The following is an 18,195-nucleotide window of genomic DNA, read 5'->3' as shown; positions in this document are numbered from 1 at the left end:
GCCCAAACCTTATTAAACATGTTTTATTTTCCTTTATCATTGCAGCTGTCCCATCACAACCTGGAGCACCAGAAGTCACGGCTGTAGGAAAGGAGCACGTCATCATTGAATGGATGAAACCTGAAAGTGATGGTGGAAGTGAGATCAAGAATTACCTGGTGGACAAACGTGAGAAGAGCAGTTCCAGATGGACCAGGGTCAATAAGACCTTTACCATCTATGACATCCGCCTGAAGATCTCTGGTTTGCTGGAAGGCAGTGACTACCAGTTCCGTGTTACAGCTGTGAATACAGCTGGAAACAGCCAGCCAAGTGAAGCCTCTCAGTATGCCTACTGTAGAGAGCCAACATGTACGTGATCAAAAAGTCATAGTCTAGATTTTAGTAACCATATGAGTTCTATCTTTATAATCTTACCGTTGACTTATGGTTGACTTTTGAAACACTGAAACACTGCTGCTGTTGAATGACTCATACTATATTTTGTGTTTTCCAGACACTCCAGCCCCTCCTTCAATTCCACGTGTGGTAGATTCCACCAAGCATAGCATTAGCTTGCAATGGACCAGACCCATGTATGATGGTGGCGCTGATGTTGTTGGCTACGTGGTGGAGGTGCTTGAGGAAGGAACCGAGCAGTGGTACAGGGCCACTCAGAAGACTTTGAAGACCAATTCGTTTGTTGCCACTGGACTTCAAAGCAACAAGAAGTACAGTTTCCGTGTCGCAGGAGTCAATAGCAATGGCACTGGGGAATTCAGCGAACCTAGTGTGGAAATTGAGCCTGTTGAGAAACTCTGTACGTTTGTTCTTATGCTTTTACTGTCAATAATTCACAATGGCAGCATTTTTGTATGTAAAGGGTTAACCTGGTATAACTGCAGTTTATGTCTACATTGAATCAAATACCCTCTTTTTAGACTTATAGTTTGTATATGTGCTGTTATTATGTTGTAAACGTGCTGTAATTTTTTGTCACAACAGCAATCCCTGATCTTGAGCTTCCTGATGATCTGAAGAAGATTGTGTGTCTGAGAGCTGGTAACACTCTTAGGCTGTTCGTCAATGTGGCTGGAAGACCGGCTCCTGTACTGACCTGGAGGAAACCTGGCATTGACCTGCAGAGCCGTGGGTTCATTGATACAACTGATAGTTACACTCAACTGATCGTTGAGAAGGTCCATCGTTACGATGCCGGCAAATACACCATTGAGGCTGAAAATCCATCTGGCAAGAAGTCAGCAACCATTCTCGTCAAAGTTTATGGTATGTTAGCGGTTACGTTGACATACTTAAGATGGTTAAATGATTAAGAACTATCTGTAAACCATATCATTATTTAAAGAAAAGTGAATTATATGATCTCTGTGCTGTGAACAATCAGTTAATCCTTTGTATTTTCCAGATACTCCTGGACCACCTGGTTCAGTTAGAGTCAAAGACTACACAAAGGAGTCTGTCGTCATCACATGGGACGTACCAACTATTGACGGCGGAGCCCCTGTGAACAACTACATTATTGAGAAACGTGAAGCTTCAATGAAATCCTACAAAACAGTTACAACAGAATGCAGGAAGACCTTGTTCAGAATTACTGGCCTGGAGGAATCAGTACACTACTTCTTCAGAGTGTTACCAGAGAACATATACGGTGTAGGAGAACCATGTGAAACTCCTGAATCAGTGTTGGTCTGTGAAGTACCCAGCCTCCCGCAGGATCTGCACATTGTGGATATTGGAAAGTCCTCCGCCTTACTTAACTGGGAGAAACCTCTTCATGATGGTGGAAGCAGACTGACGGGCTACGTCATTGAAGCTAACATCGTTGGATCAGACAGATGGAGTGCAGTGGCCACCGTTAAACAGTCCATGTCCCGGCACACCGTCACTGGTCTGACAGAGAAGGAGACGTATCTCTTCAGAATCAGAGCTACCAACACCAGAGGAGTTAGCGAGCCTAGGGAGATTACAGGACCTGTGGTCATTCAGGAACAACTACGTATGTTATATTCCGATTCTTATGCTACACACATGGCAGTTAATCTATTTAATATATGAAAGGTTTGATACATCTTCAGATGGTCTAATTTTCCCTCAAAATATTTCCTTTTACAGTGGCGCCCTATATTGATCTGGCCGGCATTCCACAGAAGGTTGTCCATGTGCCAGCCGGCAAACCAATCGACCTCAATATTCCTATAAAGGCCAGACCTGCTCCAGTTTGCACCTGGTCCTTCAATGGTTCTAAAATGAAGGATAGTCTTGACCGGGTTAAGATTGAGTCTAATGGAAAATACACCAAACTGACTGTCCGTGAGACAACCATTGATGACACTGGTAGCTACACTCTTCAAGTAAAGAATTCTGTAGGAACTGCGACAGAGATACTTAAAATTATCATTCTTGGTAAGTGTGTGTGTTCTTGGTAAGCGTCCATACTTGTGTTTGTGTGTTCTTATGTTTTTGTATTGGAATATTCTAAATACAATCGTCTGCTTATTTCTGTCTAGATAAACCTGGAATACCTATTGGACCGATCACAGTTGATGCCGTTGATGCCACATCGGTAACGGTCAGCTGGGAGCCACCAGAGAAGGATGGCGGTGCCAACGTCAGTGGCTATGTTGTTGAGCAGCGTGACGCTCACCGCCCCGGATGGCTACCAGTGTCCGAATCTGTCACAAGACCCACATTCAAGTTCACCAGATTGTCTGAGGGAACTGAATACGTGTTCCGTGTGGCTGCAACAAACCGCTTCGGCATTGGGGGATTCTTGCAGTCTGAAGTTGTTGAATGCAAGAGTCTCAAGAGTAAGTCATCATAAATCCTAAAACACAGTACATTTCACCTTTTGACAAAATGTATTATACACTATAATTAGAACACCAAAACAATGTACTTCATTTTGAGGAAGTTAAAGGAAAGGGATGATGGTGGCTATAACCGATCTCATGTGAAATCTCGAATCTCTCCACAGCCATACCCAGTGCACCAAACCGACCTGATGTACTGGATGTGACTCATGAGGGAATGACCATCACATGGCAGCCACCAGAAGAAGATGGAGGCTCCCAGGTGTCTGGATATATAATTGAGCGTAAGGAGGTCAGATCTGAAAGGTGGATGAGCATCGTTAAGAACCCAGTCACCATGACCAGATACAGATCATCAGGTCTGTGCGAAGGCAATGAGTATGAGTTCCGCGTGATCGCCCTCAACTCCAGAGGCTCGAGCAAACCCAGTATGGCATCTAAACCAGCTATCGCCATGGATCCCATCGGTATGCATATGTAATCCTGTCCTTAGTTGTTGTGTCCCATATTAGAAACATTGAAATAAGCAGTAAATTATGTAATTACTATGTTTCACTTTTTTGTAATGTGTTATTCAACGCAATGATTTATGGGTCAAAATGTCCTTGCAACTTAGTTTCTACCATTTTCAAACTTGTGTGTATGACCAAAACTATTATATTTGTCTTTATCTAAACAGAGCCTCCTAGTGCACCACAGTTCCCCATGGTCACAGACACAACCAGGACGTCTGTGTCTCTGGCCTGGAGTCCTCCAGAGGAAGAGGGTGGTTCTGTCATCACTGGTTATCTGATTGAGATGCAGAAGGTGGACCAGGTGGAATGGACCATGTGCAACACGACACCCATAAAGATCTGTGAATACACTCTGACGCACATGCCTCAGGGAGCTGAGTACAAGTTCCGTGTGATGGCCTGCAACGCTGGTGGACCCGGAGAGCCAGTCGAGATCCCAGGAATCGTCAAGGTTACAGAAATGCTTGGTAAGGGATAAAAATATGTGTATAGCGTGCCAGGAAGAGCTGAATTTTGTATTTTGCTTTTGAAGCTTGTGTCAAATGTGAACTAACTTAATGTCTGTATGCTTCATTTCAGACTATCCCGATTATGAACTGGACCTCAAATATGAAGAAGGCTATGTGGTCAGACAGGGAGGAGTCATCAGGCTGTCTGTGCCCATCAAGGGTAAACCAGTCCCTATTTGCAAGTGGACAAAGGAAGGCCGAGATATCTCTCACAGAGCTATGATTGCCACCAATGATGATATCACTGAACTTGTGATCAAAGAAGCCCACAGAGATGATACTGGCACATATGACCTGGTCCTGGAGAACAAATGTGGCAGGAAGGCTGTCTACATCAATGTTAAAGTGATTGGACGTCCAGACGCACCGGAAGGTCCTCTTGAGTTTGATGATATCCAGGCTCGCTCTGTAAGAGTCAGCTGGAGACCTCCCTCTGAAGACGGTGGCTCTGATATCCTGGGTTACATCGTTGAAAGGCGAGAGGTATCAAAGGTAGCATGGTACACTGTGGACTCAAGAGTGGTGGACACAGCTCTGGTGGTCAAGGGGCTGAAGGAGAATGTTGAATACCATTTCAAGATCACTGCTGAAAACCAGTTTGGTGTGAGCAGATCTCTCAAATCAGATGAATGTGTCACTCCAAAGACACCGTTGTGTAAGTATTTTTGAATGTTCATAATTCTTGTCCTGCAACCATAAAATGTGTTTTCTTGTGTTATCACTCCTCAGTTCTTCTATTTACAATTATGCAATTCTCATTTCTATACAACAGCTCCACCAGAACCTCCAATCAACCCACCAGAAGTTATGGATGTCACAAAGAGCACTGTTGCTCTATCTTGGGGCAGACCAAAGGATGATGGTGGCGCCCGCATTACAGGATACTACGTTGAGAGGAGAGAGGTGTCCACAGAGAAGTGGGTGCGTCACAACAAGACACACATCACCACTACAATGTACACTCTCACTGGACTCATCCCTGATGCTGAATATCTGTTCCGTGTCGTGGCACAAAACGACATCGGTCAGAGTGAACCTGGACCAGTATCTGAAAATGTTATATGCAAAGATCCATTCGGTATGTATTTAATAGGCCTTTCGATTATACATTTAAAGCTGCAATATGTAACCTTTTGGGTGACCCGACAAAATGAACATAGAAATTATAGTTATAGATCTGTCAATCTCATTGAAAGAAAGTGTAAGAAGTGTTCTATGTGTGCTAATTATATGCTTCCTGTTCTTAAGTTTTGTTTTTGCGTCTTTTACGCTCAGTTTCAAACAGCTGAAATTACAATATTTTTGGTTATGGAACAGATATTTCACAGCGGTTTAGATGGTACAATGATTTTCTACACAATGACGTCTTGTTTTGTCAAAAACTGAAATTAGGCGAACTATTAGAATTTTAGCAAACAGGAAATGGCGATTTCTGCATATTGCACCTTTAATAATACATATAAATATTATAAATAATACAATACTTGAATAAGATGAATTTTTGTAATTGCATGGTTACTTCTCTCTCTTTGAATAGACAAACCCAGTCAACCAGGTGAGATTGATATAATCTCCGTTGCCAAAGACTGCATCACTATTCACTGGCTGCGCCCAGAATGCGATGGTGGCAAAGAGATCCTGGGTTACTGGATTGAGTTCAGACAGTCAGGTGAAAGTGCCTGGAAGAAATGCAACAAGGAGCGTTCCAAGGACAGACAGTTCACCATGGGTGGTCTGATGGAGGCTACAGAGTATGAGTTCAGAATCCTTGCAGAAAATGAAACAGGAATGAGTAGACCTCGCAGGACCGCCATGGGCATCAAGACTAAACTGAGCTGTACGTTGGCATAATATTTTCATAAAATACTCTAAGCGCCTTAGATTTCAAAAATCATTGATTACAAATTATCATTGCCATTCATTAGAAATAATGTTCATGCTCTGTTTATGTTTCAACAGTGGGAGAGGCTCCTAGTCTCAAGGAAGACATGGCAGATGTCATCACAAAACTTGGTGAATCAGGAACTCTGACATGCCAGATTATTGGACGTCCCCTTCCTGACATCAGATGGTACAGATATGGCAAGGAGCTGATCCAGAGCCGCAAGTACAAGATGAGTTCTGATGGTCGCAACCATTCACTGACAGTGGCCACAGATGAACAGGAAGATGAGGGCGTATACACTTGCAGGGCCACCAATGAAGCCGGTGAAACAGAGTCCAGCGGCAAGCTGCGCTTGCAGGCCGCACCTGCTTTCCACCCTGGATTCCCATTGAAGGAGAAATACACTGCAGGGTGTGGAACAAGTCTTCGTCTCCATGTTGTCTACATTGGCCGTCCAATTCCACAAATCATGTGGTTCTATGCAAAGAAGCCGCTCAACGCGTCTGAAAACGTGATAATTGAAAACACTGAGAGTTACACTCATCTGGTTGTAAGGAATGTACAGCGCAAAACAAATGCTGGAAGATACAAGGTGCAATTGACCAACAAATTTGGAACTGTTGAAACCACACTCAAGGTTGAAATTCAAGGTAACAATAATTTTTTTACTATTATTGAAATAATATAATTGCTTATTTTATAAACATAACCAATTTTTTGCATGACCAACAGAGAATTTGTTATCTAAATGTTGATTTTTACAATTTTTTTCAGATAAACCTACCAAACCTGAGGGACCTATTGTTGTTGATGCTGTGTTGAAGAGCGCAGTGATCATCAGCTGGAAACCACCAAAGGATGACGGTGGATCAATGATCACCAACTACATTGTGGAAAAACGAGAAGCAAAGGAAGGCGAGCAGTGGCATCTGGTGTCATCATCAGTCTCAGGAAACACTTGCAGGATTCCAAATCTGATTGAAAGTGCTGGATACTACTTCCGTGTTTCTGCTCAGAACCAATATGGAGTCAGTGAGGCACTTGAAGTTCCTGGTGTTCTCATTATCAAAAGTCCATTCGGTAAGTATGTTTGTTGACAATGATAAATATATCACATAGATCATGTTTACTGTAACGGTTAAGAGAATAATGCACTTCTATGACATCGCTCTCATTGTCTGTTCCTCAGAAAAACCTGGAATTCCCATGCAGCCTGTTGTCACAGAAGTGACCAACGATTCTTGTCTTGTGTTCTGGAAACCACCAAAAGACGATGGAGGTGCAAAGATAAAGAACTATTTCCTTGAAAAACGAGAGAAGAAACAGAACAAATGGATCACTTGTACATCCAATAAAATCCATGAGACACATTTCGCTGTAAAAGGCCTTCTTGAGGGCTTTGAGTATGAGTTCCGTGTGAAATGTGAAAACATGGGTGGTGAGAGTGATTGGAGTGAGGTGTCAGAGGCCATCATTCCCAAATCAGGTCTCACAATGAAACCTCCTGTCTTCAGAGAAGAAATGAGACCAGAGATGATTGTGAAGTTTAGATCCAATGCTACATTTGTCACCAAAATTGTTGGACATCCCATCCCCGCCGTGAAATGGTATAAGAATGGCAAAGAAATTGTTGCAGATGGTACCAAACTCAAATTGCAAGAATTCAAGGGAGGTTATTACCAACTTGTTATTGCTAATGCCGAGGACAGCGACGCAGGTGTCTATCAAGTCAGGGCAACAAACCAAGGAGGATCCATCTCTACAACAGTGAATCTGACTGTTGAAGGTAAACATTTTTGATAGGCTGTTGAAAAGTGTTTTAAGAGGACATTTTGTGTTACACATACATCTTTTGATAATAAAACAAGTTTGAATTCCCTTACATTTGATAAAAAATGTAGGTCATTTAGAATTGTATATATATATATATATATATATAAGTATTGATATACTCAATTAATTTATATTCTTTCTTTTCTCCTCCAGTTCCTGCCAAGATCCACCTACCTCAAGAACTGCAAGGCATGGGAGCAGTTCATGCTGTAAAGGGTGAAGTGGTTACCATTAAGATTCCAATCAGTGGCAAGCCCGACCCTCAAATCCAATGGCAAAAGGGACCAGAGATCATGGGATCATCTGCTCACACCCAAGTGATTGTCACAAGATCATTTACTTCACTCGTCTTCCCCAAAGGAGTTCAGAAGAAGGATACAGGTTACTATGTAATCACTGCCAAGAACAGATTCGGAGTTGACAAACAGACCATTGAAGTTGCCGTGGCAGATGTACCAGATCCTCCTAAGGGCATTAAAGTCAGTGAAATCACTAGAGATTCCATCACTCTAACCTGGAGTCCTCCAGAAAAAGATGGCGGAAGCCCTATCATTAACTACATTATTCAGAAGTGCCCCACATCAGGTGACAGGTGGATCCGCGCAGGCCAAACCAACGAGCCTAAATACACAATGATCGCTCTGTTTGGCAAGACGAAATACCAGTTCCGTGTCATTGCGGAGAACCAGTTTGGTCTGAGCGATCATTCTGAACCAACTGAGCCTGTTACAACAATAGAAGATAAATCCGTTATCAGAAACTATGATGAAGAAGTTGATGAAGCTAGAGAAATCACCAAAGAGGAGGCACCACATTCATCAAAGATCAAGATGGTGGCTGCCCAGTACACAATTTCTGAAGAGCTGGCACGTGCCGGAACATTTGGCGTTGTTCATCGCTGTGTTGAAAACAAGTCCAAGAAGACATTCATGGCCAAGTTTATCAAGATCAAAGGTACTGATCAGGAGCTGGTTGCTAGGGAAATTGAGACACTCAATCTCTCTAAACACAAGAACTTCATGTACCTACATGAGTCTTTTGACAGTTTGGAAGAAATGGTCTTGATTTATGAATTCATCTCAGGCGTGGACATCTTTGAACGACTTGGCACAGGCAACTTTGAGCTCTCAGAACTGGAGATTGTTAGGTACCTGAGACAGGTGTGCTCAGCTCTGAAGTTCTTGCACAAACTCAACTATGCTCATTTTGAAATCAAACCTGACAACATTGTCTACACCACAAGAAAGAGCACAAATATCAAAATTATTGAAATGGGCCAGGCTAGATTACTGACTCCTGGAGAAAATATCAGAATCAATTTCACTGCACCAGAGTATTGTGCACCTGAAGTCCACCGTCATGGACTTGTCAGCACTGCAACTGACATGTGGTCAGTTGGTGTACTAACGTATGTGCTCCTCAGTGGACTTAACCCTTTTGCAGCAGAATCAACCACAAAAATGATTGAGAATATCTCAAATGCAGAGTACACCTTCGACAGTGAGGCTTTCAAAGAGACCAGCCTCGAAGGCATGGACTTCTGTGACAGACTTCTTTGTAAAGACCTGAAGAAACGTATGACTGCTCATGAAGCTCTGGAACATCCTTGGCTTAGATTGAAGCTGGAGCACCTCAGCAAAAAAACTATCAAGACATTGAGACACAGAAGATACTACCAGACGTTGGTGAAGAAAGAGAGAGAGACAATTGTCTCATCAGCTCGTGTTGCTTTCGGTGGTGGCTTCAGAAGTTACAGAGGTTATGCAGTTGGCAAAGTCAAGATTGCGCACCCTACAGAAGGTCTGAGAGCCGGTCCAGTCATGCATGGATCTTCAGAGGAGGGTGGACATGTCAGATTTGTTTGCAACATTGAACATTATGATGAAACCACAAAAGCAATGTGGTACTTTGGCACCCGCCAGTTAACAGCCAGTCACAAATATGAAATCAGCTACATCAATGGAATTGCTAGCATCTACGTCAAGGAAATTGAAACATCTGACGATGGTGTCTACAGATGCAAAGTCATCAGTCAGGACGGTGAAGATAATGCCTATGGAGAACTCTTTGTTGAAACTGTGAGATGCTACCGTGAACACTTCATTGGACGCTCACTCACAAAGAAGAGAAAGCTTGATAAGCAAAGACTTATGCAGAGACCACCAGACTTCACTCTGCCTCTGTACAACCGCGCTGCTTACATCGGTGAAGATGTTCGTTTCGGTGTAACCATAACAGTGCACCCAGAGCCAACAGTAACATGGCTGAAGGCTGGTCAGAAAATCAAACGAGATGATAAAAAGTACACTTTCATTAGTGACAAGGGTCTTTATCAATTGATGATCCACAATCTTGACCTTGATGACGATGCTGAATATACTGTTATGGCCCACAACAAGTTTGGTGAAGACAGTTGCACAGCACGTCTTACAGTGACACCTCACCCTGTTAGTGAAGACACCATGAGGCCAATGTTCAAACGGCTGTTGGCTAACGTGGAGTGTGTAGAGGGCCATAGTGTCCGCTTTGACTTGAGAGTCTCGGGAACACCTGCACCAATCTTGAAGTGGGAGAAGGATGGCAGGCCACTGGAATTCAACCAACAAATCACAGTTGTTCAAGAGGATGTAGACTATCACGTTCTGCATGTCAGAGAAACTCTTGTTGAGGATTCAGGTCTTTACAAAGTTACTGCAACAAACTGTGTTGGATCAGTGAGTTGCCAGGCTACACTGAAGGTGGACCGCATTACATACAAGAGGAGAGAATATAAGAGTGAGGCGGAACAACAGAAATATGTTCAACAACAAATTGACAAGACACTGAAAATGGCACAACGCCTTTCCACCACTGAAGTTACTGGACTCAATCCAGCGGCTCAAGAGGCTTTGAAACATGCTGCAGACATATACAAGCCGGCAGTGAGTACCAAACACTGTGAGGGCGAATTTGATATCACAGAAGAAAAACCATTTGTAAATATCGAGGAAAGGAAACTTCGCATGCCATATGAAATTCCTGAGTCACGTGTCCATGATGCAAGTGCTCTGGATGAAGACCTGTTGATTAAACACTTTGTACCTTTGTCTGACATGAAGTGGTACAAGAAACTCCGAGATCAGTATGAAATGCCTGAGCGGATGGAGAAGATCGTACAGAAGAGACAGAAACGAATTCGTCTCTCCAGGTGGGAGCAATTCTATGTCATGCCCCTTCCTAGAATTACTGACCAGTACAGGCCAAGATGGCGTATCCCGAAGCTCACGCAAGATGACTTGGAAACAGTAAGACCAGCAAGACGGTCACCTTCTCTTGGATCCGAGGCATCCTTCAGGTCAAGAAGACGCTCCCTAGGTGATATGAGTGATGAAGAGCTTCTGCAGCCCATTGATGATTACCTGTCAATGAAGAAAACTGAACAAGAAAGGCTCCAACTTGAGCAGGAGCTTGAACTTGGCTTCTCTGCCTCCCCACAAGGCAGCCCTGTCCGGTTCGAGTTGTCTGCTCTGCGTCATGAAGAAAATAAACATTTTGCAAGAAGAGAAGTATCACAAGTAACCGAGCACAAGATCAAGAGAACAAAAGTTTCACAGTTCTTGAGGAGGAGAAGATCACTGTCTCCTACATACATTGAGCTGATGCGCCCTGTTTCTGAGCTTATAAGAACTCCTCGCCCACGTCCTCTGGAGCCAGAGGAGATCATCGAAAGGAGATCCCCCACCCCTGAGAGGACGCGTCCACGCTCCCCCAGCCCCCCAGCTTCAGCTGAGAGATCCTCCCGCTCATCCTCAAGATTTGAGAGGTCAGCCAGATTTGACATCATGTCCAGATACGAGTCAAGAAAGGCTGCACTGAAATCTGAGCGCAAGTACCAGACGGTGACCCAAACACCCTTCAGCCTCGACCACGCCCCACGTGTGACTGTGAGAATGCGTTCCCATCGTGTCCCATGTGGTCAGAATACGAAGTTCACTCTGAATGTCCAAGCGAAGCCTGTGGCTGAGATCCAGTGGTTTCATAACGGACAACTGATTCAAGAAAGTGAGAAGTTACGCTTCACAAACATGAGTGGAGTGCTGTCTATACAGATCCGTGATTGTCAGGCAGAGGACAGTGGCACGTATCGTGCTGTTTGTTCAAACTCAAAGGGAGAAGCGTCCGACTATGGTATCCTTGATGTTTCTGGAGGTGAATTCTCCACATATACATCACGTCGTAAAGATGAGGATGCTCCACAACCATTTGTTCCTGATATCACAAAGACAGACCATTACCACATATCATCCTTCAAGGCAGCTTCCTCCTCAGCAACACATATGGAGGTGAAAGAAAGTAAATCAAAGTTAACTGAATCACGTGAAACATATGACAGATATGATTCATCTGAACGATTTATATCTGCATCTGAAAAATATGCTGCATCCGCGAAGTATGCATCAACTGAATACTTATCATCTGCAGCATCCTTATCATCAGCATCATCTGATAAGTTTCGATTGACTGAAAGATACGTGTCGGGTGAAAGACATGCATCGTCTGAAAGATCTGAAACATATTCTTCAACTGAAACAAAAATGAGGGCTATGGAGGCGTCAGAAGTTGAGCAAGTGACTGTTCATAAAGTTAAGTCAACTCTGGCAGCCAGAATACTGACTAAACCACAGTCTGCAACAGTCAATGAAGGAGAGACTGCTCGATTCACTTGCGACATTGATGGCGAACCAGCACCAAGTGTTACATGGTTGCATGAGGGACAAGTAATTGTATCCTCTCATCGTCTTATGGTATCTACCACGCAGTACAAGTCTACATTTGAAATTTCCTCTGTACAATCGTCTGATGAAGGCAGCTACACACTGCTGGTTGAGAATGCTGAGGGCAGACAAGAGACTCAGTTTAGTCTGACCATTTTCCGAGCAATTGTCGAAGAGGAGGTTTTTGTCTCAATAAAGTCACCAGAGCCTGGATTCAAGTCTCCTGAACGAGTAGCTTCACCTACCAGTGTTCCCCAAACCCCAACCCCATTAATCAAGTCTCCTGAACCAATCACCTCACCTCCTAGGGTGAAGTCCCCTCCGCCAGTCAAGTCTCCTGAACCAATCACCTCGCCTCCAAAGGTGAAGTCCCCTCCTCCTGTCAAGTCACCTGAACCAATCACCTCGCCTCCAAGGGTGAAGTCCCCTCCCCCAGTCAAGTCTCCTGAGCCAATCACCTCGCCTCCAAGAGTGAAGTCCCCTCCTCCTGTCAAGTCTCCTGAACCAATCTCCTCCCCTCCAAGGGTGAAGTCCCCTCCTCCAGTCAAGTCTCCTGAGCCAATCATGTTGCTTAAGGGAGTGAAATCCCCTCCCAGAGTCAAGTCTCCTGAACCAGTTGTCTCGCCTCCAAGGGTGAAATCCCCTCCCCCAGCCAAGTCTCCTGAACCAATCGCTTCGCCAAAGGTAGTGAAACCACCTCCCCAAGTCAAGTCTCCCGAACCAAAGGTTGTGAAATCACCTCCTCAAGTCAAATCTCCTGAACCAAAAGGAGTGAAGTCACCTCCCCAAGTCAAATCTCCTGAACCAAAAGGAGTGAAGTCACCTCCCCAAGTCAAGTCTCCTGAACCAAAAGGAGTGAAGTCACCTCCCCAAGTCAAGTCTCCTGAACCAAAAGGAGTGAAGTCACCTCCCCAAGTCACCTCACCTAAGAGAGTAAAATCTCCACTAACAGTGAAATCCCCAACTCCTAAAGCTCCAAATATTATCCACCAACTCACAGCCAAAGCCTCAGAAGACACAGTGAGAATGTCCTGTGTATCTGAAAGCAGCGTGAGAGAAGTTGTGTGGTACAGGAATGGAGTGAAACTGACACAGAGCAGCCACTATGAGTTCCATATGTCTGTGGATGGACATTGTTCTCTCATTATCCATGACCTCTCTGAGAACGACCAGGGAGAATACTCTTGTGAGCTCATTGCAGAAGGAGGAGTCTCTACTAAATCTTCATTCTCATTTGTTGGCCAAGTGTTCCAATCCATCTACACTAAAGTCACAGCTTATGTGCAGCAGCAGATGGCCATGAAAGGTACGTTTTGCTGTAAAAAGCAAACCTCTTGATAAAACTAAATTCTGTACGAATTCTGTACAAGTCTGTATATTCACATTTCTAATGGTTCTTTGTCTCTTTTCTTCTATTTAAGTGAAAACCGAACAGGTATCAATGAGTCAAAAAGAAGCATCTATGGCTTTAGCCTCCCATACAAGTTCAGAACAGGTTGTTAAGAAAGAAATCCATGGAGGAGCTCAGATGATGATGATGGGGGAGAGTGCTGCTCTTAGCAGCATGAAGGAAAGCTTCTCTTCCCAATCAGTCCACATGGCTTCTTCATCTTCTTTGCATCAGGAGACCTCTTTCAGCAGTTCCAGTATGGCCAGTATGTCTAGCATGGCTGCCATGGCTGCTGAAATGCAGATGGAAACCATGTCTCTATCTAGCATGTCTTCCATGACATCTTCCCATGCCATGAGCTCCAGCAGTATGGCTGAAATGATGAGTCACTCCCACCTAGAGGGGTCCTCCATGAGATCTATTGCACAGGGTATGCTAGGTAAGTATCTCATATATGCTTATGACATACAAGTCTTACAATGCATTATAGCTACATCATAATGCATTAAACCTTCAGGCTTTAAGTAAAATGTTACCCATATTTGTAGTAGTGCAGTTGCTAAGCATTTTTTTATTTGTGTTCTAACAGGTGCGACAGGGGTACCAAGAATCGAAGCTCTCCCAGAGGACATCACCATTGAACTTGGAAAGGTTCTCACCGTGGCCTGTGCTTTCTCCGGAGAGCCCACCCCTAACATCGAATGGTCTCGCGGTGGAAGAACGCTGCCCGGTGAGGAGCATGGCGGTAGGTTCCACATCGAGACCTCAGAGGACCTCACTACACTCATCATCACCAGTGTGAAAAAAGAGGATGCTGGAGCATACACACTCAAACTGTACAACGACTTTGGATCTGACACTGCAACAGTAACTATAAGCATTCGATCATAAAAAAACAGTTAATATAATTTATATCCTCCCCCTTCCCTACTTTAATGCCTTTTTATGTATTAATTGAACAAAAAAGAATCTTACTTGATAAAGACCTGGATTTCTGTTATTGTAAATATGAACTATTTTTATACCAAACTTGACATTAATTTATGCCAAACTAGACTAAAGTCTAAAGTTGTTATAAAATGTGCCATATTGGATAATTATGACTTAGGATTTTTCATCCATTTTTTCTGTGACATGTACATAATGTATATAGCCGAATTGAACGGTTATGGAAAATGTATGAATTGTTATTTATGACAATATTAACTGAAACAAATGAAACTGAAATGTTTAAAAGGAGAAAGTTTCGCATGAAACGAATACCCTGTTAAACCTGAAACTAAACTCTGTGCCTCAACAAAAAGTTGATGTCTTAAGATTGCCTCAACAGGTAGAGAGGCTCCCTGTTGAAGTTGACTAAATCAGAGAGATGAGATGTTAGACACTGTATGCTATTACCTGCAGTGTTATTATCAAACTCCTATGAATTGTAACATGATCATAAGACCCTGAGTGCTGTTTGCATAAACCCTCATGTAAGCAGCACAACTAGGCCTTGTGTTCTGGACTGACTATGTCATAACCACCATTTAAATGACATGTTCAACGTGCGAGCGGCCTGCACTTGAGCTGAAATAATTTTTTGGTGCTCTGTTTCTGGCAAATGACTGCTTAATTGATTTTCCGAACAACATCAACCTGGCCATAAAAAATTGAAAGTCCATCCTGCACTTTTTTGCAGAAGCAGAGCCATCTCTTGGAGGTTTGCTTGTGTGCCTTATTTTTGTGTGTTAGCTTTAGAATTTCACCAGTTCAGATGTCAGGCAAACATCAAGCAAGTGTACCACAGTGACACCACCTGCTGTGTTAAAAGAAAACAAAATGTATTAGCTGTTCTGCCCTGCACTTTTGTTTGATTTAAATTAGAATTATATAATTATATGCAACCTCCCTGAGTTTAGTATTGATTTAATAAAGCATGATATCAGCACTAAAATGTCTCAGGTGTTTTCTGATTGTGTTCTTCATTTGCATGTACTGTATGTATGTATCATATATATATATATATATATACAGTACCAGTCAAAAGTTTGGAAGCACCTACTCATTCAAGGGTTCATCTTTATTTGTACTATTTTCTACATTGTTGAATAATAGTGAGGACATCAAAACTATGAAATAACACATATGGAATCATGAAGTAGCCAAAAAGATTTAAACAAATCCAAAAATATTTAATATTTTAGATTCTTCAAAGTTGCCCCCTTTGCGTTGATGACAGCTTTGCACACGCTTGGCATTCTTTCAACCAGCATCATGAGGTAGTCACCTGGAATGCATTTCAATTACCAGGTGTGCCTTGTTAAAAGTTAATTTGTGGAAGTTCTTAATTCGTTTGAGTCAATCAGTTGTGTTGTGACAAAGTATTTTGGTATTTTATTAGGATCCCCATTAGCTGTTGCAAAAGCAGCAGCTACTCTTCCTGGGGTCCACACAAAACATAATACAGACTGACATAATACAGAACATCATTAGACAAGAACAGCTCAAGGACAGAACTACATACATGTTTTTTTAAAGACACACGTAGCCTACATATCAATGTATACACACAAACTATCTAGGTCAAATAGGGGAGAGGCCGTGTGCCGCGAGGTGTTGCTTTATCTGTTTTTTGAAACCAGGTTTACTGTTTATTTGAGCAATATGAGATGGAAGGAAGTTCCATGCAATAAGAACTCTATATAATAATCTATGCTTTCTTGTATGCTTTTGTTCTGGATTTGGGGACTGTGAAAAGACCCGTGGTGGCATGTCTGGTGGGATAATTGTGTGTATCAGAGCTGTGTGTAAATTGACTATGCAAACAATTTGGGATTTTCAACACATAAATGTTTCTTATAAAAAGAAGAAGTGATGCAGTCAGTCTCTCCTCAACTCTTAGCCAAGAGAGAGACTGGCATGCATAGTATTTATATCAGCCCTCTGATTACAATGAAGAGCAAACCGTGCCGCTCTGTTCTGGGCCAGCTGCAGCTTAACTAGGTATTTCCTTGCAGCACTGAACCACACAACTGGACAATAATCAAGATTAGACAAAACTAGAGCCAGCAGAACTTGCTTTTTGGAGTGTCGTGTCAAAAAAGCAGAGCATCTCTTTATTACGGCCAGACCTCTCCCCATCTTTACAACCATTGAATCTACAGTCGAAGTCGGAAGTTTACATACACTTAGGTTGGTGTCATTAAAACTAGTTTTTCAACCACTCCACAAATTTCTTGTTAACAAACTATAGTTTTAGCAAGTTGGTTAGGACATCTACTTTGTGCATGACACAAGTAATGTTTCCAACAATTGTTTACAGACAGATTATTTCACTTATAATTCACTGTATCACAATTCCAGTGGGTCAGAAGTTTACATACACTAAGTTGACTGTGCCTTTAAACAGCTTTGGCAAATTCCAGAAAATGATGTCATGGCTTAAGAAGCTTCTGATAGGCTAATTGCCATCATTTGAGTCAATTGGAGGTGTACCTGTGGATGTATTTCAAGGGCTACCTTGAAATTTGACGAACTACAGAGAAGATACATAATTATTTGCATACTAAATTCATCAAACACTGCAAAAAATACTAAAAAAGACAACTCATTATTACTGCATCCCAGCTTTCACCCTTTTTCATGTTCAAGAAGTGAAGTGGGTGTTCATGCTTGCAGAACCCCAACACGCTTGTCTCATCCAATTTTGTTGTTTTGGGTTTGGACCTGATGGCGTTGCCCGCTTAAAATCCTTGGCAACCCAACATTTTTTTTTTATATGAAGTACAGTACAGGTATAACATACTGTGCAGATCACACACAGTTGTGCCAGGTTCAGTGCCTAAATGGATGTTGCATGAGACAACCAATAATATTACATTCAACATATACAATACCAACATACCATTTCCAAGCTTAAGACCAATGAGTCAAACAGATGAAGGGAAAGGACAACTACATCATTTAAATATGAATTAGTGGCAAGGTTTGATGTCAATATTATTATGATATTATGAGTTCAAATAATTAAAGACTTGTGCATAAGATAATAGAGTTATCATTAAAATGCACAGTATATTACATTCAGGGATCATGTTATCACTTTACCCGTTGGTGGTATGGGCTTACAAACAAATCGATCCACATCAGCTTGGCTTGCAAAGTACCTTTCCTTATGTTTTGGTTGCTCATAACTTGATCCTGACAACTTTTTCCTAGGCAAACCAAAAAGCCCATCTACTGCTGCCACCACTGTTCCATTGTCCTGTAAAGAGATGTCTAATATACTTGGATACAACTTAATCGTTTTTGGACCACGGGAACAGATCATGGGGATCCCAATAAACTAAGTCTGTTAGTCTGTACAATTGTTTGATAAAAATGTAACAGAGATGTTTCTAATAGATACATTTTGTTTATAAAAGAGAGACACATCATAATTGACATCTTATGCTTTGATGTGGTTTTGGGGAGTGATTAAAAATTAAATAGGCCAACAACAAAAAAATACAACA

At 42.4% G+C, this 18,195-nt stretch overlaps 1 protein-coding gene across 1 annotated transcript in view; it reads left to right on the top strand.

Annotated features, from left to right (window-relative positions):
- Window positions 1-15,635, top strand: part of ttn.2 (titin, tandem duplicate 2) — a 179,301-nt gene extending 163,666 nt beyond the window's left edge. Inside the window, 18 exon segments of the mRNA XM_039006530.1 lie at window positions 46-351; window positions 497-799; window positions 985-1,266; window positions 1,406-1,999; window positions 2,116-2,406; window positions 2,511-2,810; window positions 2,978-3,280; window positions 3,493-3,795; window positions 3,908-4,492; window positions 4,610-4,915; window positions 5,375-5,674; window positions 5,797-6,372; window positions 6,497-6,802; window positions 6,912-7,508; window positions 7,709-13,080; window positions 13,213-13,615; window positions 13,800-14,129; window positions 14,289-15,635. Of these exon segments, the coding sequence (XP_038862458.1) occupies window positions 46-351; window positions 497-799; window positions 985-1,266; window positions 1,406-1,999; window positions 2,116-2,406; window positions 2,511-2,810; window positions 2,978-3,280; window positions 3,493-3,795; window positions 3,908-4,492; window positions 4,610-4,915; window positions 5,375-5,674; window positions 5,797-6,372; window positions 6,497-6,802; window positions 6,912-7,508; window positions 7,709-13,080; window positions 13,213-13,615; window positions 13,800-14,129; window positions 14,289-14,590 (11,759 nt within the window). The 3' untranslated portion in view covers window positions 14,591-15,635.
- The last annotated feature ends 2,560 nt before the right edge of the window (window positions 15,636-18,195 follow it).

The sequence above is a fragment of the Salvelinus namaycush genome, chromosome 13, assembly GCF_016432855.1.
Source record: "Salvelinus namaycush isolate Seneca chromosome 13, SaNama_1.0, whole genome shotgun sequence".
In the NCBI taxonomy this organism is placed as follows: domain Eukaryota; kingdom Metazoa; phylum Chordata; class Actinopteri; order Salmoniformes; family Salmonidae; genus Salvelinus; species Salvelinus namaycush.
Note: the sequence above shows the minus strand (reverse complement) of the source record. Positions and strands in the feature narration are given on the sequence as shown.